Source organism: Pongo abelii, chromosome X (genome assembly GCF_028885655.2).
Source record: "Pongo abelii isolate AG06213 chromosome X, NHGRI_mPonAbe1-v2.0_pri, whole genome shotgun sequence".
Classification (NCBI taxonomy): domain Eukaryota; kingdom Metazoa; phylum Chordata; class Mammalia; order Primates; family Hominidae; genus Pongo; species Pongo abelii.
In genome coordinates this window covers 17,734,019-17,756,558 of record NC_072008.2, presented here as the reverse complement: position 1 = coordinate 17,756,558, position 22,540 = coordinate 17,734,019, and the positions used below count along the sequence as shown (strand labels likewise).

The following is a 22,540-nucleotide window of genomic DNA, read 5'->3' as shown; positions in this document are numbered from 1 at the left end:
TGCTGCAGCTCTGCTAAGTGCTGGCTTTTTTCCCCCCTCTTTTGCTTTTTTTTCGCTAACTCAACCTTCAAATTAGCTCTTGGAATCTGCAGGTGGAGTAACTCTTTGTTCTAACACACCCCTTGCCAAGACTTGCCAGTGAAAGCTGCAAGCACCTGGTTGGCCCAAAGGGTGAGTTTGATTTCTCTTCAGGGCGGATCCTCAGGCAGTGCGTTAGGAACTGGGAGTGCCTGTGGCCCAGCCCATGCTCAGATGCCTTCCCAGCACTCTCTCAGGAAGTCACCCAACCCAACACCACCTCTGGCCTTCAGGCACCCTCCAGCCCCAGAGAGTGACTTTCGTTGCAGAGTTCACTCACTCAGAGACATCCAGGCCAGACCAACTTGGCCAAAGATGATGATCAGAAAAGGAACGGGCTACGCCATAACCTCAAAGAGTAAGGAAGTACTTTTTTGTATGTTATTTTTTTAAGCCCTCAAACCCATGCAGCAATTGGAATAGAGGTGAAATTGCAGATGACACCAACCTGCAAACCGAATGGAATGAGTCAGTGTCATCAGACTAGAGGTCTGTTTTGAACCCAAGCAATGGCCCAAGCCACATGTAGCGTCACACTGATTGTTCTAACAATGGATCAACTCCAGACATAAGCATTTTTGACAGAATTTGACATTGCAAAAACAGCTGGCTAATCTGGTCATTCCAGTAACAAATGAGAACCATTAATTATTTCATTACACTTACACAACCCATAAACCAGTCCTCTAACTGGATGTTTCCGAAAAGTTGCCAGTGAATTCAGTTAAATGTGTGGATTCAGTCCTGTGTAGACATAGCACAGACCCCTGTTAGTGGGTGGTTATGAGGCTTCTTCTGTCAGTTCTGTGAGGAATTAAATATCAGGGCAAGAATGTTTACATGAAAAGATAAAGGTATTGAAGAGAAGGCAATTGGAACCTAAACACAACTTGGGAATCTCATTTTATTTAAGAATGAGCTTTGGCCACTCTTCTGACTTTTTGTAACTTGCTTTTAAAAGCTGTCAAACCAATAGGTTTGGTGAATACAACATTTATTTGCCTTTTATCCACCCACAGAAAAATCTGTTCTTTCCAGAACAAAAGCCACTGGGGACAAGTGGCACACAGAGATGCCCAGATTCCCATCCCTTTCACCATTGTGTCAGCTTCCCATTGTGTACTTCTGAGTCTTCTTTCAATAGTAGCTATGGGCTCAAGTCCATTCTATAAATGCCAGTGTCCTTTGTGATGGGGTTTTCTGCAAAGCCACAGAGAGCAGGATCTACCAGGGCTGCCCAGGCAAGCTGCCTTTTCAGCAACAACATACTGCAGAAGTTTCTTCTTCCTGGGGTGAATTCAAGCCAGGGGCCTGGAGCAGAGCATTCAGGGTCTGAACTATGGGACTAACAGGCCTTTACAGTAACAAGTGAGGATTTGGGGCTTTGGGGTGGGTTGTGTTTACTTGAATAGGTCCCCAAAAGCTTATCTCAAAGTTAATAAAATCCCAGTTGAATATTCCATTTTTAGTGAGGACTCCAAGGTTGTTAGGCCCTTCCTTTGCCACCTGCTTCCCTGAACCACACTTTCTCCATCATTCTCTCTCCCTACTTCCTTCGTTTGTCCCATTCACATTTCTTTCCCTGTTGTCCTTGGCCTGAGCCCTCTAGTGGATCAAGACTAGGGTGCCCTTTTTTGGATATATTAAATTTCCCAGCCTGCAAAGAAACTCTTGTTGTTGTTGTTTCCATTTGGTATATAGGTCAAAAAATAATAGCTGTTATGGCCATGGCAAGGATGAAATCTTTAAGTCCCCAGAAACATCAGACCAGGAAACTGGAATAATGTTCTTATCCATTCATATTGAAGCTCCTACTATGGCCCTCATTGTCCATTGCTTACTTTCATTCCTGCAACTGATTCCTGCCTGCTTCTCTCACTCTTTCATGTGCTGAGGATAATATTGATGTCAACGAGTTTCAGTCTTTCTCTGAATATTCATTCACTCAACAGATAATTACCAAACACCCACTATCTCCGTCTGAGGCACTGAAAGACATATGAGGTCTCTGTCTTCCTGGAACTTGCTGTCTACTGGGAGAGATAGATGACAAATAAGCATACAGATGTACTGTCAGGTGGTGTAAATTCTGTGAAGTCAGAAAGTGGAACAAGGTGATAAAGAGTGACGGGGTTGCTATTTTAGAGAGGATGTTGTGGCAGATGCTTCTTGCCTTGCCAATGTGCCTTCAGCATTCACTTCAACAGTCAGAAGGCTGCTTCTCATGATTCCCCAAGACCCTCTGCCTAAGGGTGATTTTTTTCCCCTCTGACAATGGGAGAATGCTTGGCCCACACGCAGGGCACGCACTGGAGCAGTAACAGATGCCCTCCTCTGTGGTCAAGATAACTCTGAAGTGTATTCTACACTGTCTCCCAGAGTTCCTCAGCAGGACTGAGTCACAGCTACCCACATGGTGGCTGCTTGATAGCACACCTTTCTTAGATCCTTTCCCTTCTCCCTCTCACTTCCCCACTCCCCTGCTGTGTTACTTGAGTTCGTCTCTCTGATAGACTACTTGTACTCGAATCCTTGTCTCAGGGTCTACTTCTAGGGGAATTCAAACTAAGATAGTAGTTAGGCAAGGCATCTCTGCAAAGGTGACATTTGAGCAGGCTCCTGATCCAGTGAAGGGGTGAGCTGTGTGAAAATGTGTGGTAAGAGAATCCCAAGCAGAAAGAACAGCAATTGCAGAGGACCCAAGGTCAGATCTTGTTTGAATGTTTGAGGAACAGCAAAGCCAGAATGCAGGAACAGAAGGAGTGAGGCAAAGGGCATTAGAACAGGTCTTACTTTCCTCATTTCACAGTTACAGTATCTCCTTTAATCCTTTATTTCATGATTTCCTCCAATATGCTCACTTCCCATTTCTCTGATGGCTGTTTTCTGAGAGTTCTGTCATTTTTGTTTGTATTCTTAATTTCACTCTATTTAACTGCACTTTTGTTTGTGTGTGTGTGTGTGTATGTGTGTGAGACAAGGTCTCACTGTGTCACCCAGGCTAGAGTGCAGTGATGTGATCATAGCTCACTACAGCCTTGACCTCCTGGGCCCAAGCAGTCCTCCCGCCTTAACCTCCTGAGTAGCTGGGACTACAGGTGTGTGCCAACACCCCTGGCTAATTTTTGTTTTGTTTTGTTTTTTGGGTTTTTTTTTTTTTAAGAGAGATGGAGTTTTGCCATGTTGCCAGGGCTGGTCTCAAACTCCTGGGCTCAAATGATTTGCCTGCCTTGGTCTCCCAAAGGGTTAGGATTATAGGCATGAGCCACCATGCCTGGCCCTTAACTGTACCTTTAAAAAGGAAAAAAAATGTGAGGCAGAAAGTCTGATGTGGAACCACTGATTGGTGCAGGGGAGCTGGGGGACTGTCCACGACCCCGCTTACGGAAGCTGCCTCCAGGGGAAAGCAGCAGGCTCTATGCATTGTCATTGATGCCCCCTCTCCTTGCTAAATTTAAGAAAGATGAGAGGCTTCTTTTCTCCTGCTCCATGGTTATCCTCCTATTGCCAACACCTTCTCCTGAGAACTCGCCTTAGGCCAAGCTTCAACCCATGTGCTTGACCTTCATCATCTCTGATGCTCACACCACTCTGAAAACCAAACAATACCTAAATCTGGCTGAGGAACACAACCTCCTTCCATCTAGCTTACCCTCCTGTGGCAGATGAGGTGCTTCCCCTCACATCTTTGGCTCCACCTGAGACACCTCGGCAGCATTTTCCAAAGCCACAGAGCCCTCACCGTGCATTCCAGGCCCTGTGGAGGCAGCTAGTTTGATCCTGAATGGGAGACTCCAGATCACAGAGGATGTGGAGTTCTCTTTAGGCAGCTGGCATGAGCTCAGCACAGATGCCTCCCAAAGCAGGACTGCTTTGCTGACTCCTGGGAGGTTTATCATCAAAACTCCCTGCCTTGACCCATATCTTGCCTCTCTCCATTTGTGCTTCTGGCTGGAGCTACCGCGTAACCAACGGCAGAGTCTATTAGTGCTTCGTTCTGCTCACAGTTCCTCTTGGAGGAGTTGGCTTCTAAAAATTAGTTAGCAGTAAGTGAGCCACGAGATTATAAATATTAAAGCCTGAAAGGCAGGCCAGAGAGTCTGAGCTCTATTGGCAGAAGTAATCTGTAATCTGTATGGGGAGTCCTCAATAAGTCCCTTAACATCTCTAGGACTTAGCTTTCTCTCAGGCTGGAAGCAATAACAAATAGGTTTTAGGGCTCCCTTTTGCTCCTTTCTAATTGTCCTTAGTGTTTACCAAATTTCCATTCCATATCTGTATTTCCCAGCTTTCTCAGCAGTTCTGTGGGGGCCAAATGACTCAGTGTTGGCTAATGGGATGTAGGCAGAAGTGATGTACACCACTTCCAGGCTGGATCCTTAACCAAACTTCCCAAGAGCCTTTGTTCTCTCTTTTCCCGTGCTGCTAGGAGGGTACATGACTTACACCAGACTTTGTGTAAGGAAGGAAGAGAACTTTTATTGTGTTAAAGCACTGAGCTTTGTTGGCTTATCTGTTATCATAGCATAGCCTATCCTATCCTGACGAATCCAGTTTTTTATCCTGCCTGCTCATTCATTCATTCATTCACTCATTCATTCATCCAGTTGCTCATTCATATTTTCAGCTTTCATTCATTCACTTGGTATTAACTAAGTGTTTACTGCATGCTGTCACTAGTACTTTAGCATAGATAAACCTTGGGGTCTTTTCCCAGAGGAGCTGGATGTCCAGGTGAGGAGATGGATATGGGAACAGAGAAAATATTAAGAGTGTGAGAAGTTTGTACAAGGTGCATAACACCACGTTGTGTACAGAGAAATAAATACTCAGACGCCTTTCCCTACTCGGTCCTAGCTCCATTCTTTATCAAACTTGTTTCACCTAGGCAGTGCTTACCACTGCATACTGCACCATTCTAAAAGAGTTGCATTTACCTCTACCCTTCTCCTTTCACCAATCCATCATTCTAAATCATTTCCCTCAATACCATTTCTGCAGGCCGTGCCCCTGTTTGAAAATAATATAGGGGTTTTCCATTTCCTACATAAGATCTAAACTCCACAATTTGGCATTGATCTGGCTCCAAGGTATCTTTCTATCATCATTTTCCACTTCTTCTTTACCCAAAACTTCCACTACAACCAGATGGGGATAATCCATATTAAACAACCCACACCATTGGTAAGCCCACACCCCATGTCTTTTCTCACACCATTCTTTCCCCAGGACTCCCCTCCTTGTCTAGCCAATCTCTTCTCTTCAAAGTCCTACTTCAGGTGATATGTTTGGTTTTTCTGCCTACTCTAGCCTACAGTATTGATACGTTTAACAACTTAGATGAAACGGAAAATTCCTTGAAAAACTTAGCAAGGGACACAGGAGAAATAGGAAATACAAATAGTCCTGTAAATTCTAAAGAAATGGAATTCTTAATAAAAACCACAAGGAAAATTCCAGACCCAGATGGCTTCACCAGTGAATTCCATCAAACATTTAGGGAAGAAATAATACCAATTTACATAAATTTTTCTAGAAAATAGAGGAAGAGAGAACACTTCCCAACTGATTGTATGAAGTCTGTATAATCCTAATATGGAAACCTGATGACAGGCATCTCTGAAAAATCTATAGCTAATATACTTAATGGTGAAATGTTGATTTCCCTTAAGATTGGGAAGAATTTTAAAAAACACTCTCACCAGTGTAATAAGACAAAAAGATAAAAAAGAAGAATACTGTCATTATTTAGACAACATGATTGTATAGGTTAAAAACCCTATGGAATCTACAAAAAACTGCTAGAACTAAAGAGTGAATTTAGAAAAGTCACTGGATACAAAAAGGTCAACATATAAAAATCAATTGCATTTATATGTTTATATATACATACATATAAATATAATTGATTATATATTGATTTATATGTTATTGTATATAAACTAGTAATGAAAAATTAGAGAATGAAATGAAAAGAATACCATTTATGATAGCATCACAAATATCAAATACAAAGGACAAACAAATCTAACAGAAAATATACAAGTCCTCTACACTAAAATCTGCAAACTTTGCTAAGAGAAATTAAAGAAGACCTATATGATCAGAAGCTATAGCATATCCAGGGCCTCAAGATACAACATTGTTAAAAATGTCCATGCTCTTCAAATCCATCTATATATTCAAATGAATGCCAATCAAAATCATACCATGCTTTTTTGAAGAAATTGACAAGCTGATTCTAAAATGTGTATGAAAATGCACAGGTTCTAGAATAGCTAAAACAATCTTGACAGAGAACAAATTTGGAGGATTTTTACTATCTGATTTCAAGACACTATAAATCTACAGAGGTCAAGACAGTGTGGTTTTGGCAAGAAAGTAGACATATAGATCAATGAAGCAGCACAGAGAATTCAGAAATAGACCCACACATACACAGTTGAACTGATTGTTTGAAAAAGGCGTTAAGTCAATTCCATGGGAGAAAGGAAGTTTTCTGGTTTTCTTTTTACAAATGGTTCTGGAACAACTAAATATACATATGGGGAAAAATGAATTTTGACCCTACCTTACTCCATACACAACCAGTAATTAGAGAAGGACCATTGACCTAAACATAAAAGCTAGAACCATAAAACTCCTAGAAGAAAATGTATGAAATAATATTCATGAACTTGAGGGAAGCAGATTGTTCTGACAGTGCCCAAAAGAGGCTAGTCATAAAAGAAAACATTGATAAATTGGACTTTGTCGAAATTAAAAATTTCTGCTTATCAAGAGAACACTATTAAAAAACAGGCAAGGTAAGGACTGGGAGTAAATATTTGCAATACAAATATCTAACAAAGAACTTTTACTCAGTGTATATGAAGAGCTACTACAAATAAAAAATATCAATAATAAAAAGACAAAAGAATTAAAAATGAGAAAAAGGCTTAATTAGACACCTCACAAGATATATGACTGTCTACTAAGCACGTGAAAAGGTGTTCAACATTATTTGTCATCACAGAAATGCAAATGAAAACCACAATGAGATACCATTTCATGTCCACTAGAATGGCTCCTGACATACCAAGTATTGATGAGGATGCAGAACAACTAGAACTCTGATACGTTGGTGATGAGAGTGCAAAATGATACAATTTTTGAAGAATCTCTGCCAGTTTCTTATAAAACTAAACATACATTTACCCTATAACTAAGCAATTTCACTCCTAGATATTTACCAAAAAGAAACAAAAAATGTAAATCTACGAAGATTTGTACAAGAATATTCTTAGAAGCTTTATTCATAATATCCCCAAACTGGAAACAGCCTAAGTCAATGAATAAAGTATGGTATATTCTTACAATGGATTACTGCTTAGCAATAAAAAGAATAAACTACTGATACATACAACAGCATGGATAAATTTCAAAAATACTATGCTGAATGAAAAAGGCTGGACATTTTTAAAGTCATACTTACGATTCAATTTATATAAGCTCTTGAACAGGTGAATCTAATCTATATGATAGAAATCAGAATAATGGTTGCCAAAAGGTGTGGGAGAGAGACTGGAAAGGAGTACTGAAGACATTTTGGGATGATGGAAATGCATTATATCTTGTTTTGGGAGGTTGTTACATGGATGTATATGTCAAAGCTCATTGAACTTAACACTTAAGACTTATGCATAACTCAACTGTATGTAAATTATATCTCACTTAACAAAAAATATTACTCCTTCCCTCCCTCCCATGCCACGAAATGACATGTTGGATGCTACTGTGTTGTGTCATTATTTATTATTTCCATGCATGGTTATCCATTTTAAACTTTCTTAGGTTCCTCAAGCAGAGCCTGCACAATACTAGGGAGTCCACATTTGTTGAATGAATGAATGAATAATAATCAGATAGAGTAAAATGGAAAGGAAAAGTAAAGAAAAGTCAAAATATAACATCATACCAATTTCTACAGTTTCTGTTTTCCTGGGAGTCAACACCATTGCAAACACAGGTCCCTATTCCCAATGAAAAACAATAACCCAATATCTAAGACATTTTGCTTCTATTTACAATAAAAGAGGAGGCAAGGAAATAAGAGAAAGCTTTTTGTCTCCTAGATTTTGAGGTAACACCACATTATTATTACTGTATTTCTTAACTGTGGTGAAATAGACCAAAAGACATCTGATGAATCACCTTTTCATTCATAAAACCCTGCTTATATCTTTCATTACTTTTATCCTGCTAGAATAATAGCAGAGAAACAGTACTTGATGGGCCTGCATTATCAGACGCTATTGGAAAGGTCTAGATAAGAGCGCTGAACCACCTATTAGTATTCTGCATGCAAACCCTTCTCTATAACCCAGAGTCATCCGTATCCTGGCAACCCTCAAAATTTCATTCTCATTGAATTGCTAGATCTTTATCAAAATATAATTATAGCCTTAATTTGAAAGATAAATTTTGATTGCCAGTGCCATGCCCAAAGGAAGAAATAATCAGGTGGGAGAGCACTTAGGCACAATTGTTAACCATATAATCAATGTCATGAATCATCCATCCCCTAAAAAAACACAAAATACAACTTTGGGGGATGTTGTAAGGGGTAGTATGAGGAGGGGAAAATCCTTGAGGCATCAGACTTACTTGTGACTCTGGTACATTATGTTTGCTTAACTTCTCATGCTGTCACTTAAGTGCTTGTTATGTCTTCTCAATTGGAAGTTTGGGGAAGGCCCAGGCTGCACGTCCCACTTCTGTGTGTGCCCACAGTGGCCCAGCCTGTAGTAGGAAGTAGCCCAATCTATAACCCCTCCTTCACTTGACCTCCAGAAAAGTTCCTTGGAAGTAAGCTTTGAGACAGAAATTGGGGTGTGGGAAGCATATCAGTAAATGTTCTCTGGGGCAACACCTGTGGAGGAAATGGATTAAGCAGGGCCGGGCAGAGCGAGAAGTTGGGCTAGAAGAGTCACAACAAAGGCTCAGCCCATCCCATGGGGAGCTCTAGAGCTGGGATGGCCCTGTAGAATTGTCCTGAGTTGAGGCAAGGTGGGTGGGCCTTTATACTACTGTATTGACCATTCATCAGATGAGTGAGTGCTGCCCTTGGAAGGAGTGTGACCTTAGACGGGGTGACTTTCTTCAGGGAAGGACAATTCCCAAAGAGGGATGCAGCTGTGAGCTGTCAGCCACCACGCCTATCTCTGGCAAATGAGTGCTTGGGAAATAAGTGCTTGAGCCCTGATGAAGAGGGGTAGACAGTGAATCAAAGTAGCCACTGCACCCTCACTGACTACAGTGACTCAGAAGCCTGGGGAAAATAATCTGAAATGGAGTCCCAATGGATTGAACGCACTAGCCTGTTTCTGCAGGAGAGCAGCTCTACCTCCTGAGGCAGGCAGGGACTCCTGTTGTGCATGCTGAATCCCCTCAGAATGTGTGACTTGCCAGTGAAAAGTAAATGGAGATTAGAAATATTCCTGTCTTCGAGAGGGGAACATCACACACCGGGGCCTGTCAGGGGGTGGGGGGCAAGGGGAGGGATAGCATTAGGAGAAATACCTAATGTATGCGGGGCTTACCACCTAGATGATGGGTTGATGGGTGCAGCAAACCACCATGGCACATGTATGCCTATGTAACAAATCTGCACGTTCTGCACATGTATCCCAGAACTTAAAAGTATAATAAAAAGAAAAAATAAATATTCCTGCCTTCTTATCCAATTGGTATGCTCCTGCCTTTTCAGAAACTATCCTTAGTTTATGTCTGAGGATAGGTATTGATACCTTTTAAAAAATGGATACCTTTGAGACAGTATGGCAGCGGCAAGAGAGCAGAAGTCACACACTTCTGTTCCTCTTCTCTTTGGGCAGTCACATCTATAGCCTCGATGCTTCCATAGGGCATAAATGATTTGTTAGTTTCAGGATGAAGAAAGAATCAAGCATCTATTAATATAATAGTCTTGCTCCATTGGAGCAAAAGGAATGGATTTTATTTAACCTACATTTTATCGTACTGTCAACTCCTCCTGAGATCTTTGGGAATCCTCAAATTTGTAAATACAGAAGCTTCAGACTTTACCTTTGTGGATGTCTGTTTCCAGGTCTCCTGTTATTTATGCCCTTGGTTAATTCCCTTACCTGGGGTTTGGGCTGGGCCTGTGACTTGCCTCATTCTGTTGGTAAAACAAGACACAGGCCCAACCTAAGAAAACCTGGAAGCTCCTGCCTTTGCACCCTTGGGCACTCTGAGTTGCCAGGTAAGAAATCCAGTTACCCTGCTGGAGTGATCACATGGAAAGACCACTGGGAAAGACTATGTGGAGAGGGAGAATCCCTGAGACTACCCAGAAAGAGACATAAGCACAGCCAGCCCAGTGACCCAGCTGAACCTTGCCTGCAGGTGACATACCATCTGACCAACCACCAGCAAGACTAGCAGAGCTGTCAAGTTGAGCTTATCCCAGATTGCAGAATTTTGAACCAATAGATTGGCTTGTATCTTAAGCCAGTAAATTTTGGGGGTGGTTTCTCCTGCTAAACAACCACAAAAAGCAATTTCTCCCAGAGTTAAGTGACTATGATGGCCTTGCCTGCCCCTACCAAGTCAACTGCCTCTTTATCTTGCACCAAAGGTTACGGTTGACCACGGCTGCTTTTCACAAAGAAACAGACATTTTTATTACTTCACAATGGTAACGGACTACACAATAGTGTCTATCCCAAAAATCTTGAAAGAAAAAAAAAGCTTCATTGGGCTATTGGAGCTGGAGGTTGGGAGCTGAGCTTCTTCACTAGCTGAGTAGCTCAATCCTGTGTATCCATTTTATATGCTTGAGGCTCAAAGACATGCCTCAGCAAATTTACAAATGACTCCCCTCATGGATCTTCAAGGTCACTCACTTAAAAAGGAAATTAAAAATGTCCCAATTGGACATCCCAGAAAGGGCTGGAGAAGGAGTCTACCAGATCAGAAAGGTAGTATAGTAAAATAGTCTAGGGTTGGATTCTGGAGCCATAGTGCCCAGGATTGAATCCCAAATTTGTCACTTGTTTGCCGTAAAACCTTGGGCAAGTTATTTATTCTCTCTGTGCCTCAGTTTCTTCATCTGTAAAATGGGGATAATAATAACCTCTACCTCCTAGGGTTATTGTGAGGATTAAATGAGCTATATATGTGCAGGGCATAGATTAGTGTCTGGTTATTCTTTGCCTGATTATAAGTGATTATACAGTAAGAACCAGAAGAAGATCATACATGGATTTTAAATCATATGAAGTCATTTTTAATGACTACACATTATGAAAGCATGTCAGCTTTCAGAAACAATATCCTATATAACTGTTTTCATAAGACGCCAGGGTCAACATAGCATGGTAGAAGGAGCACTGAGCCAAGAGAAGGGGATCTAGGTATGATTTCAGCCCTACTATAAACCAGCTGTGTTATATGGGGAAAGTTATCTATAAATTGAGGAAAATGATAATGACCTTGCCTACAGAGGTTGGACCAGATGGTCCCTGTAGGAGCCTTTTATATTGCTACATCTTTCCAAATCCCTTTGAGACAGGAAAGAGGAGGTGGAATTACCACCATTTTTAAGATGGAGATCTGTATTTGCCATATGACTTGTCCAGAGCCAAACTCCAATCTCAAAGTAGAGCTTAAAAAGGGCCCCTCCATGCCAGAGAGTGTACTGCCATAGCACAAACTGCACACAGACTAGATTTCCCAGTCCCCTTGCAGTTAGATGTGGCCATGTGATTGAGTTCTGGCCATGGAATGTGGGTGGGAGTGAGAGGTGCTGTTTCCAGGATAATCTTCCATGTTCTTGTTTTCCCTTCTCCTGGATGCAGAAGACCCAGCAGGGGCTTCAAGGCCCTAGGGAATGGTAGATTCATAAGAAGAGAAGAGACTAGGTTCCTTATAATCACAAGACAAAAAGCTGGTTTGACATTATGTAAGACATAAACTGCTATTGTGTTAAACCCTGAAATTTGGGGCTCACCTATTATGGTGTTTATCTTTCCCTGACCAATATGCTCACTGTGGGTCTCTAGTCAATTGCTGGTTTAGGTTCTGATCTTCAAGAAGAAGCAGCCCTTTCTATTTAAGACCAAGGGATCATTGATATCTTATTTGGTACAGGTCGAGCCAAGCCAATGATGTTCTTATAAAACTGAAATCTCAACCCATGGTCTTCCCATATCTACTCTTCTAAGCTGGCCAAACTTGGCCACTGTTGCACTGGCCTTATACTACATTTCATCATCATTAATCCTTTGTCTTTCATGGGGAACACAAAGATGGTGGAAATTTTAAAGATAAACTAGCAACTGTGCGCAAGTCTCCACTAGAAGACTAGAGGAATGATGGATATCTCAAAGGTGCTGTTTCCTGGTCTCTTCCTTCCCCCTAATCACGATCTCTATCTTAATAGTTGCCCAGTGATTATAGTTATGACATACAGAAAATAAAGGTAAAAATTTTCAATCAAAATTCATTTTGAAAGAGAGGAGAAAATCACTTGGTAGATTCCATCTTGAACAGAGAATGCTTGCCCTTACATTCCCTTGCTGTTTAGTTCATTTATTTCACTGGAGAAAAAAATAGGCATTTACATTTTTCAGCAATTGCTAATGCATTCTTGCCAAATAAATAAAAATCCTATCATCCAACCAAATCAAGAACAGAGGGGGCCTTTTTTCTTCAAGCTGGACTTTACCACCATCACCACGAAAGAAAAAGTGAACAGGGAAGAAATGAAGGCTTTTGAAAATAAATAATGAGGGGAGCCTAGCAGGCTCACAGAATCTAGGACCCACAGAAGACCTGCACTTCCTGCTTCCACTGCAATCACTGCAAAGTCCTCAGTCTCTTTCTATCTCCATTCCAGGTGGCCTCTTCACCATCAGCTGGAGGCGGCCCCCTTCAGACAGGCTGGCGCCACCCTCCTGCTGACCAGGAAGAGGCTCCTCACCCAACTGTCCAGGGGTTTCCACCTGGAAAGGAAAGAGTAGTAGCCCAGCTGCTATCAACACAGTAGGAAGTTGGCATGGTTTGAGTGCCACCTGGCCCCTTCTGTCCATCTGTATTCTGGAACGAACTCCATTGTGAGGGAGTTGCTTGTTGGCTTTAAAGTGCAAAGGAGGAAGCCCCATACATATGGCTGGATCCAACCAGGGGATGTAAAGCCAGGGATGGATATCCATGGCTGGGGGCAAAAGAGGGACCCCTGTCCAGGCTCCCATCCTCCAGCCTTGCAGCCCAGTGGCTTTGGGCCTCACCCGGGAATGGATGAGGCTTCTCAGAGCTGCTGCCCTTCTCACATGGACCAGCACTCAGCATCCCTGCCTTGCCTTGAGACCTGAAGGTGAATTGCTCTGAAGGATGTGTGGACCTGGTCTGAGGCTGTCTGGGGGTCCAAGTTTGGCCCACCCTCAAGGAGCTGGGAAGGAAGACCCCACCCCTCTAATAGCGGGGTCAAGCCAAGCTGTACCTCCAACTGCAGGGCTATTTTTAGATGCTGTTATCTTTGCCTTGCTCACAAGCAGCTGTGAAAAACAAACTGGTCACCAAAAGGCAAGAAACTGTAAAATAAAAACCTCATAAAACAAGAGCTCCAAAACTCCAGAGCATACCACACTATGGCAAAACACTGTGCACCATCATGGCGGGGCCTGCTGAGTCTTCCCCTCAAGGGGGGTGAGGAAGGGTGTTGCTCTTTCACTGCCCACACATTCCTGGCCTAGCATGCCCTGAGCAAGTCCAGCTTTGGCTCACTGTCCCTGGAATGGCTAGTGGGTCAGGCTGCCCCACTCATGCGCACAGATGGTGACCCCAGGGGACAGGTGTGCCAGAGAGGTGGGGGCGATGGGGTTAACACTGCCACAAAAGGAAAAGCTCCAGCTCACTCCCCTCTCTTCCAGTTCATCCTAACAGTCCATTTGCCTTACAGCATCACAGCTCCTTGACAGTGAAACCCCTGCACAGGCAAAATGTCATCCAACACCAAGTGGCAGGGCAGGAAAACAGGAGAGGGCACCAAGCGGGATCCCCGACTTCTCCCCAGCCCTTAGAAGCCCTCAAAAGGCCAAACCTCAGGGCGCCCTACCACTCACAGCGCCGTCGAATCCTCATTCCCCCTGCAGGAAACCCAACACCAGACGCTGCAGCCCCTGCAGACCCCTCCACCCAGAGGGTAGGCAGCGTGGAAAAGTGCCGCCCCGCCCCAGAATCCGGGATCAGGGTAGGGAGGAGGCGGCAAACTTAAAAGCTGCAGCTGCAATATGCTTTTAAAAATAATAAAAGACCTCTGAAAGCCAGCGCTGTTCCCTTCGCCCCTCCGAGCTATGCGCGGTCCACCTGGACTGTCAGCTCACCCTCGCTCAGCTCTGCCAAGGGGACCCAGCTCTCAGATCTCGACCAAGGGGGATCTCCTCTCGGGCTAGCGCGCGGCTGGGCTGCGCCTCGAGCCTCCCCCAACCCCCAAGTTCACCCAGCACCCAGAGGTGCGAGAAATTAGTTTAAAATGATGTCACTTGCCCATACCCCCTCCCCCCAGGCTGGTCCCATCTCACACACCCGCATGGCCTGGGCTGCGAGTCGTGGAGCATCCCGGAGGGTTGCGGTGGGGCGCCACGCCGAGGCTAGCCTCCCCTGGCGCCCGCTCAGGCTCAGGCTCGGCCCTGGGCAGCCCGCCCGTGCATCGTTCCCCTGGTGCAGAAATCCTACCGCCCGTGCGCCCTGGGCGCGCCGCCGGGCCCCGCGCCGGCTCCCCGGGAATGCGGCCGTCAGGTGAGGTAGGCATGCGTGCCGGCTCCGCAGCGAAGCAGCAGCTGGCTGGGGCGCTGGGCTCGGAATCTGCCTCTTCTCCCTCTCCCCGCAAAAGAGAGGCCTCTCGGGGACTTTCCAGCGCCTTGTTGCGTTAGGACTGCATTCCCCCTTCCTTTTCCCTTTTATCTTAGTTTCTCCTTCAGATGCAAAAAGAGAGATCGCAGGAGTCCATGCCCAGCTCCAGCCTAACTCGGTCCACAGGCAGAGAATTATGAATGGATGCTGCCTTCTGATGAGGAAGTCGACTGGGGAGGTCTCTGCGCACGGCGCGCTCCATCAAAGCAGGGGCATTGGCCCCTCCACTGCTTCAATGCTGCAGGCTGAGACACCTAATTGACCACTGGGAAATCAGGTGCCGGGAGACCTGGGCGGGACGTAGCCCTGGGGCCACGCTGGGATCGAGAGCCTTGCCGGTGTAGACAGCTTCGATTTACAGCTCAGTGAATGGAGAGGACTGCGGCAGCCAAACCTCCCGGGCAGCAAGGCACGGCTGCACCAATGCTCCGCGGACAGCCGCCTGGCTCCGCGAGTATCTCCCAGCTCCACCGGGCTAAAGGGAACCTCCTAAAAATAATCCGTCCCCTGCCGCCAGCCGCAGTGAGCTGCAGGACTCAGTCGCCAGCCCCAAACTCGGTGGCGCGCGGGAGCCAGCCACAAAGCCCGGCCTGTGAGCTTAGACAAGCCAGAGGCTGCGGAGGATCCCGGATCCGGATTTCTTGTACCTCTGTGTTTCCTTCTCCCGTAGCGCGACCGCTGGGGCTGCGCGTTACCCATGCCCAGAGTGGTGGCGGGCTCCGCACATCACCAACAGGCTGGACCGACCGCAGCTGCTCAGCACCGCACCCCCGTGGCTCTCTTCTCACCTCCCTTATCCCTAGTCTATGGCCAACAGCAGAGGAAGGAATCAGAAACGCCGACCGTGCCAACCCCTCCAGCCCGGGCAAGAGGGTGGACAGAGACTGGCGTAGAGCATGTGCCCGCATATAACAGGACTAGAGCACCCGAAAAATGTGACATTGCGTCCCCTCCCCCCATTCATCTCCGGACGCTGAAACCTCGCATCCTAGACACATCTCACCCTGCCCAGGCTGAAAAACACTGCAAGGACAATGCCTTTGCAGCCATGTATTTATCTCCAGGGAGCGGCGATTTACTAAACCAGATCTGAGGTTGAACCAGGGTTAAGAACCATGGCAGTGTGTGTGCCCATAGCTTAAGTTGGTAGGCTCTCGATATAGCGACCTAGTGCAGAAGGCAGAGAGCCATTTAGGGCCACTTCAAAGACAACACTTATGGGATATATCCTAATACCACACATAACAAGAAGAAACCCAGTGAATGAAATTATCCAAAGATGACTTGTGGGATGTTGTTTTTGGCAATGTCTTTGAAACCTATTTAGGGAAAATTTGACTCTTTTCTGACTGGGTTGCCTATTTTCAACTAGGGATGTTTAGGCGCTGGGCAGATTTGCATGTGTGGGCAATACTATATCCACCAGGCCTGTAACTTCTCCAGAATTCACAATTGTGAAACACTCCACTTGCCAAGGTCGTAAGAAATCTTGGGGTTTGCCTGTGTGTGAAATAAAGAATATTTCCTAATTGGCATTACTGTGAATTAATGATTGTGGTCACATGAAGTATCACCTAGAACCCAAGTCAGTCTGGGTTAGCTGTTCTCCACTAGCCTCCTTGGAGGGCTGCCAGCTGCTGGCAACGACAGAGAATCTGGTGGGAGTCCCCCGGAAGACAGAGTGTGGCTAGGACTGGACGGATGAGGTGAGAGGAGATGGCATGGCCACTCCCCCAGTGAAGGTGAGAAGACAGCCATGTACCCCAAAGTTTAAGGGGTGGGTGGGTAAAGGAAAAGGCCATCAGAGAGGAAGAGAGACATTACTCAGAGAAGCAGGAGACCAGGATGGAAGAGGGGAAGGGCCCCATCTCAGAAACAGGGGGATGGACGAAAGAGTTTTAAGAAGGCTGGGTGATTTATAATGTCAAATGTCACTGAGGGATCAGTGGGAGGAGTTCTGCCTGCCAAGAGCAGACCTGGACCCCTGAGGCTTTGGGAAGGCTTAATGGATTGGCTACTGATGGGAGATGTGAAGTGGGTGGGAATACCAGTCAGAGCTTCTCAAAGGTAAAGGGAAATCCTTCCTTTAGCCTTGCTTCTCAAAGGACTGGCAGCCCCTGGGGGTTTGGTAGAGATACACCTTCTCAGGCCTTCCCAGACCTGCTGAATCAGACTCTGGGGTGAGGCCTGGCCATCTATATGTTAACAAGCTCTCAGATCAACTTCAAACAGGAAGCCTCACCATGTACAGACTCAAACCTCTCAGGTCTTGACATGAGAATTTACATTAAGGTGAGCAAAATGGCTGCCCTCGACAGCAATCCCTGGCAAGTGCATGGGTAGCTAGTGGCCAAGTCACTAATCACGCAGCCCAAGGAAATGAACTGCATTGCTCGGGGTTTTCAGGTCTGCTCTATCACGGGAGAGCCTTGACAATGAAGTCCGCAGAATTCCACAAAGCAGTGAAAATGGCCCTGTCTTTTCTTCTTTGTATTGATCTTTACAATAATGAGGTGGTTGTTAACAGTGATGGCAAAAATAATGATATAACTAGATTGCTTAAATTTCAATGAGATTTTAGCAAGTCCCATGGCAGAGAGGTTAAAAAAAAAAAAAAAAAAAAAAAGAAAAGAAAAGAAAAGAAAACCACATAGGCTTTGTACCCAGAAAGACCTGTGTTTGAATCCTAGCTCCTCCAGTTCTTAACAAGTGTGGCCTTGGGAAAATTATTTGACTCGACTCTCTGAATCTTGAATCTTCTTTGAATCAGTTTCTTATTTGTAAAATGAAAATAAAAATACCTAATTTATAGAGTTGCTTAAAAGAGTAAATAAAACAATAAAGCACCATGATAGTGCCTAGCACGTAATAAAAGCTCAACAAAGATGGTTCCTTCCTACCTGTGTTTGAGGTCTTCACACATAATGCTCATATTGCATTTTTTTTAGGTCCCCCTATCCCCTGTATGGTGGTTAGGGTACCTGATGCTTCCTATGGATCAAAGGTTCAAATATAAGCCCTTATTGAGTATCTCTTAGATGCCAGGTACTGTGCTGGGTGCTTGTGGGGATACAGCAGAGTCTGGGCCCAGTTGCAGCTGATGTTCTAAGGACTGAGTTTACATCCCAGTCCATATAGGTATCCTACTTTTCTGATATATATTTTAAATTATTATTTTAATTGATACATAATAATTATACATATTTTCGGCATACAGTATGATATTTCAATACATGTGTACAATGTGAAATGATCAAAATAGGGTAATTAGCAAATTGATCATCTAAAGCATTTATCATTTCTTTGTGTTGGAAATATTCAAAATCCTCTATTCTAGCTATTTCAAAATATACAATAAATTCTTGTTAACTGTAGTCACCCTGCAGTGCTATATACCACTAGAATGTATTCCACCTATCTAGCTGTAATTTTTTTAATTCATTAACCAGACTCTCCTTATCCCCACACCACCATCCCCAGCCTCTGGTAAGCACTATTCTACTCTCTACTTCTATGTGACCTTTTTTTTAGCTCTCACATATGAGTGAGAACATGCCATGTTTGTCTTTCTGTGCCTAGCTTACTTCACTTAACATAATGTCCTCCAGTTTCATCCATGTTGCTGCAAATGATAGGATTGTATTCTTTTTTTATGGTTGAATAGTATTCTATTGTGTATATAAGCCACATATTCTTTATCCATTCATCTGTCAATGGACATAGGTTGATTTCATATCTTGGCTATTGCAATTAGTGCGGCAATAAACATGGGAGTGCAGATGTCTCTTCAACATACTGATGTTTTTACTGAAAGCCAAGGATACTAGGTCTCACAGACAATTTTGCAAATGTGTCCTTCTTTAGGACAGTGATGATCTATAGCAGGGGTCAACAAACTTTTTCTGTAAAGGGCCAGGTAGAAAGTATTTTAGGCTTTGCTGGCTATGTAGTCTCTGTTGCAACTACTCTACTCTGCTGTTGTAGCTCAAAAGCAGCCATGGATGGTGCATATATGGATGGATGTGGCTGTGTTTCAATAGAACCTTCTTCACAAAAATAGAGAGTGTGTGGGATTTGGCCCATGGGCCATAATTTGCCAACCTCTGATCTACAGTGTGGCTCAGGAAATAACTATTTCCTTTAACTAGTATTGCCAGGAAATGGTAAAGTGTACATAAGTAATTTTCCATATAACTAAAGTTTATCCAACCAAGAACAATTTTCTGAAGCCCCTTATTGTTCTGAAGCATATTTTATACTTTCCTTGGAAGAAACTGGCTAATTAGTTGTCCACCAAACTGTCTCCTTCTTTCTCCTACAGCTAAACTACATTTCCCAGCATCCCTTGCAGTTAGGTACAGCCCTCTAACTGAGTCCTGGCCAATGGAATGTGGGCAGAAGTTACGTGTGCCTCCAGCCTTGGCACATAAAAACTCTTACCTATTCCTACACACACTTTCTTGTCTTCCCTGCTGGCTGAACACAGAGGCTCTACGGGATGGTGGATTCCTAAGATGGGAAGAGCCTAGGTACCCACCTGCAAGCTAACCAGCATTAAACTGCAAGGAAAGTGAGAGGTAAGACACTGAAATATTGGGGGTTTATTACCAGAATTAGCCTACCTTGAGTAATTCACTTTCCTATCTCTTTAATCAGATGCTACAAAACACAATTTAATGTTTTGTTGATTACTTAGGGTCTTTATTAAGAAAGCTTATTATTGGTCTCTATGGTAACACATTTCTAAGACCCCTTTTTGGATTTCCATGCTCTTTCGTTGGTATTTAGTTCTCCACTATCATTCCTTTCTCAACCTTCTTCTAGCTCCTTTCCCCAGAGTTTAAGTCTCCAGTGAGCTGGGGATAACAGACACCCATGGCTGGGAAACATCTGTCCATTAAAGAAGAGTTACCAATTCTCCAGCAAGAGCCAAAAGGATACATGTGGGCTTGCTGACAATTATTTGTAGACTTGGGAAACTCTTTTCACTTACTTCCAGGTTTGGTGCTGTATTCCTGAAAGCTGAAGTTATTGGAAGTTCAGCAGCCCTGAGAAGAGTGGGGGTATTTCTGTATTGCTGAGCTTACAAATTTTCAAAGCTTTCATTCTTCTACTAGCCATCTTGGGGGACTCCATGATACAGATTCCAGTTCTGTCCTTCAACATGCATGGACTATTCAATTGTCAAAATACTGTCATTTCCTGATTTTGTACATAATAGATTTTAGCTGTTATATGCTCCAAATCTCCATTTTAAATTTACCTTTTCTGGTTAATTTACTATTTTGTTGACACAAACAGATCTTAATTGACTCCTATTTTACAGGAGCTGGAAGAATTGACTTTACAAGGCTAAATAGTTTTAATTCAGTTCAAGAGGTGGTATATTAACTTTATGCCTCAGACAGTTTACCAAGAAAATCCAGGTGTGCTTTAGACCTGGTCTTTGGATTATTCTGATAGGTGGGAATGTGGTCCTTTCCCATCATGAGGTGGGATACAGGAGAGGAACTCGTGGGGCTGGATCAAGGGGAGAAAGATTGGAGGAAGCCAATGGAGCCCAAATACTTTGACAGTCTGATTTTACTTCTTTATTGAAAAAACTAAGATGATCATATTTAAATGGTCCTCTTGGTCTGTTTCTTCATCTATAAAATAAAGAGGGTACAGATGATCTGTAAAATTTTCTCTACGTCTTTCATTGTGTAAGTCAATTTTTCTATGAGACTTGGAACCAAAAATACCTTCTAAAATGATTTCTGATCATCAGTACTTATTTTATCTTCCTGTTTCTGCTGAGCATCCAGAATTGGCCATTCTACCCATAAACTTCAGCATCTGCAAGGGAAGTAATATGTTCTGTGATTTGCCCAGGGCTGGATAACCTTTCGGTCCCAGACTGACCTTGAGGGTGACCTTGAGGATCCCAATTCTAGCTCTACTGTATTTATACCATACCCATTCTCTCCTTATGTTTACCTAGGGTGAGTTTCCTGCTTTATTCTCTTTGACTCAAATACGTGCTGAGACCCAATTATGAAAACTCAATTTTGTCTCCAAGGCTTACTTCCCTGGAGCAAGTTGAATGTCCCCTCCAGAGCTATGCATGTGGTGGAGCTTTACTTCTCACCTATCCCAGTAGCAGCACATTACTATTGCTGCTGCCCCACCACTGCTCACAAGGGACTCCCTTGACTTCCAGAAGAAATAGCTGCTATAAAATGGATCACTCATTCATAAGGAACTATATGTTTATTCATATATATTTTATATCATAACAAATGTAAATTAATTTCAGGGTGTGACTACCCAAGCTAGTATCTATATGGCTGCCTGTATAAAATTTCTCCCTCAAAATTCTCCAAACCATCTGGCATAAACTACTGTATTGTGACCTGTTAAAATAAGTAACAGCTGTGATAATCCCTCTTGATTTATAGCAAGCTATAAAACTTTGCATATACCGGCAATGAATATAAAATAATAAATAAAACCATTATCATTCTGTGCTGTCTTGGTGGGAATTATGATGATTTAGCCAAAATGGAGCCCTATAGAATGCATCAGAGGAGAAGATTAAGCAAAGGTTTTGCCCAACCTGGCCTCCTCTAGCCCCCAAAGACTAACCTCACTACTTAGAATTCCTGGATATGTTTGAAAACTTTATCCAATGTAAATTCATCCTTTCTGAAAAAACATGGTTCCCAGACATTGGGGCCCAACTTCTACTATTTCAAAGCCTCCTTTTCTGATGGTGGGTTTCCAAAATTGCACAGTATACCCAGACCATAAAGAAAAAGCAAGCTATGCACAACTCAAAAATGTGAATAATCTATAGCACCAAAGCTAAGAATTGTCTTGGAATTTTTAACTGTAAGTTTATGTTTGCAAACATTGCAAAGATCCCAGGTTGAAAAATATTGTATTGAAGTCATCTCTCAAAGATATGCAATATGTGAAAAAAGACAAGCTGGTATCTGGAAGGGAAAGGGGTGGGACAGCTTTGATTCTGAATGAAAGAATCACTATGCCCACTACACACCGATTTCACAAAATTAAGCGGTCAAGGAAGGAAACTAGCACCATGAAATGGCTCTTTACTAGGTTCTAGGCATTACCCCGTAATCTTATTTAATCCTCACAACAGATATGTGCCTTAGGTATTATTATTCCTGTTTTATGGTGAGGAAATTGATGTTCAGAGAGGTTAAATAACTTGCCCAAGGCCACCCAACTAACAAGTTGGAGAGATGGAGTTTGAACACAGGTCTGTCTGATTTCAAGGTTCATGCTCTTTCCACCTCACTACACTGTCTCTTGGGCAGCTGTTCAAAACCTTTTTCTTTCATGACCCATGGTATTTACATGAACCACTCATTATCATAACCATGGGAAATTTCCACTCCCTTTTCTCCCATTTATTTGAATACAAGGAGAGTTACCCTACTATTGGAAGAACTTCAAATCCATTTTAATTTATGTATATAAAAATTTGCAAATACAGGTGCTTCGTTATTGCGGTAGATTTCAAAAATAGCCATGGTAC

General features: G+C 43.4%; 1 protein-coding gene and 1 long non-coding RNA gene across 9 annotated transcripts in view; one reads left to right on the top strand and one right to left on the bottom strand.

Annotated features, from left to right (window-relative positions):
* Positions 1–22,540, bottom strand: part of NHS (NHS actin remodeling regulator) — a 370,153-nt gene that overhangs the window by 65,207 nt on the left and 282,406 nt on the right. The window contains exon 1 of one of the 6 annotated variants that reach the window (XM_054544363.2): positions 14,668–15,127. The exons of the other annotated variants lie outside the window; for them this stretch is intronic. Coding sequence (XP_054400338.1) covers positions 14,668–14,893 — 226 coding nt within the window. The 5' untranslated portion in view covers positions 14,894–15,127. Of the gene's footprint in view, positions 1–14,667; positions 15,128–22,540 lie in introns of those variants that run through there. 6 annotated transcript variants of the gene reach the window in all.
* Positions 1–22,540, top strand: part of LOC129052897 (uncharacterized) — a 105,305-nt gene that overhangs the window by 66,466 nt on the left and 16,299 nt on the right. For 2 of the 3 annotated variants that reach the window (XR_008518026.1, XR_010138961.1), the window contains exon 3: positions 19,316–19,571. The exons of the other annotated variant lie outside the window; for it this stretch is intronic. This is a non-coding gene — a long non-coding RNA (uncharacterized LOC129052897). The remainder of the gene's footprint in view (positions 1–19,315; positions 19,572–22,540) is intronic. 3 annotated transcript variants of the gene reach the window in all.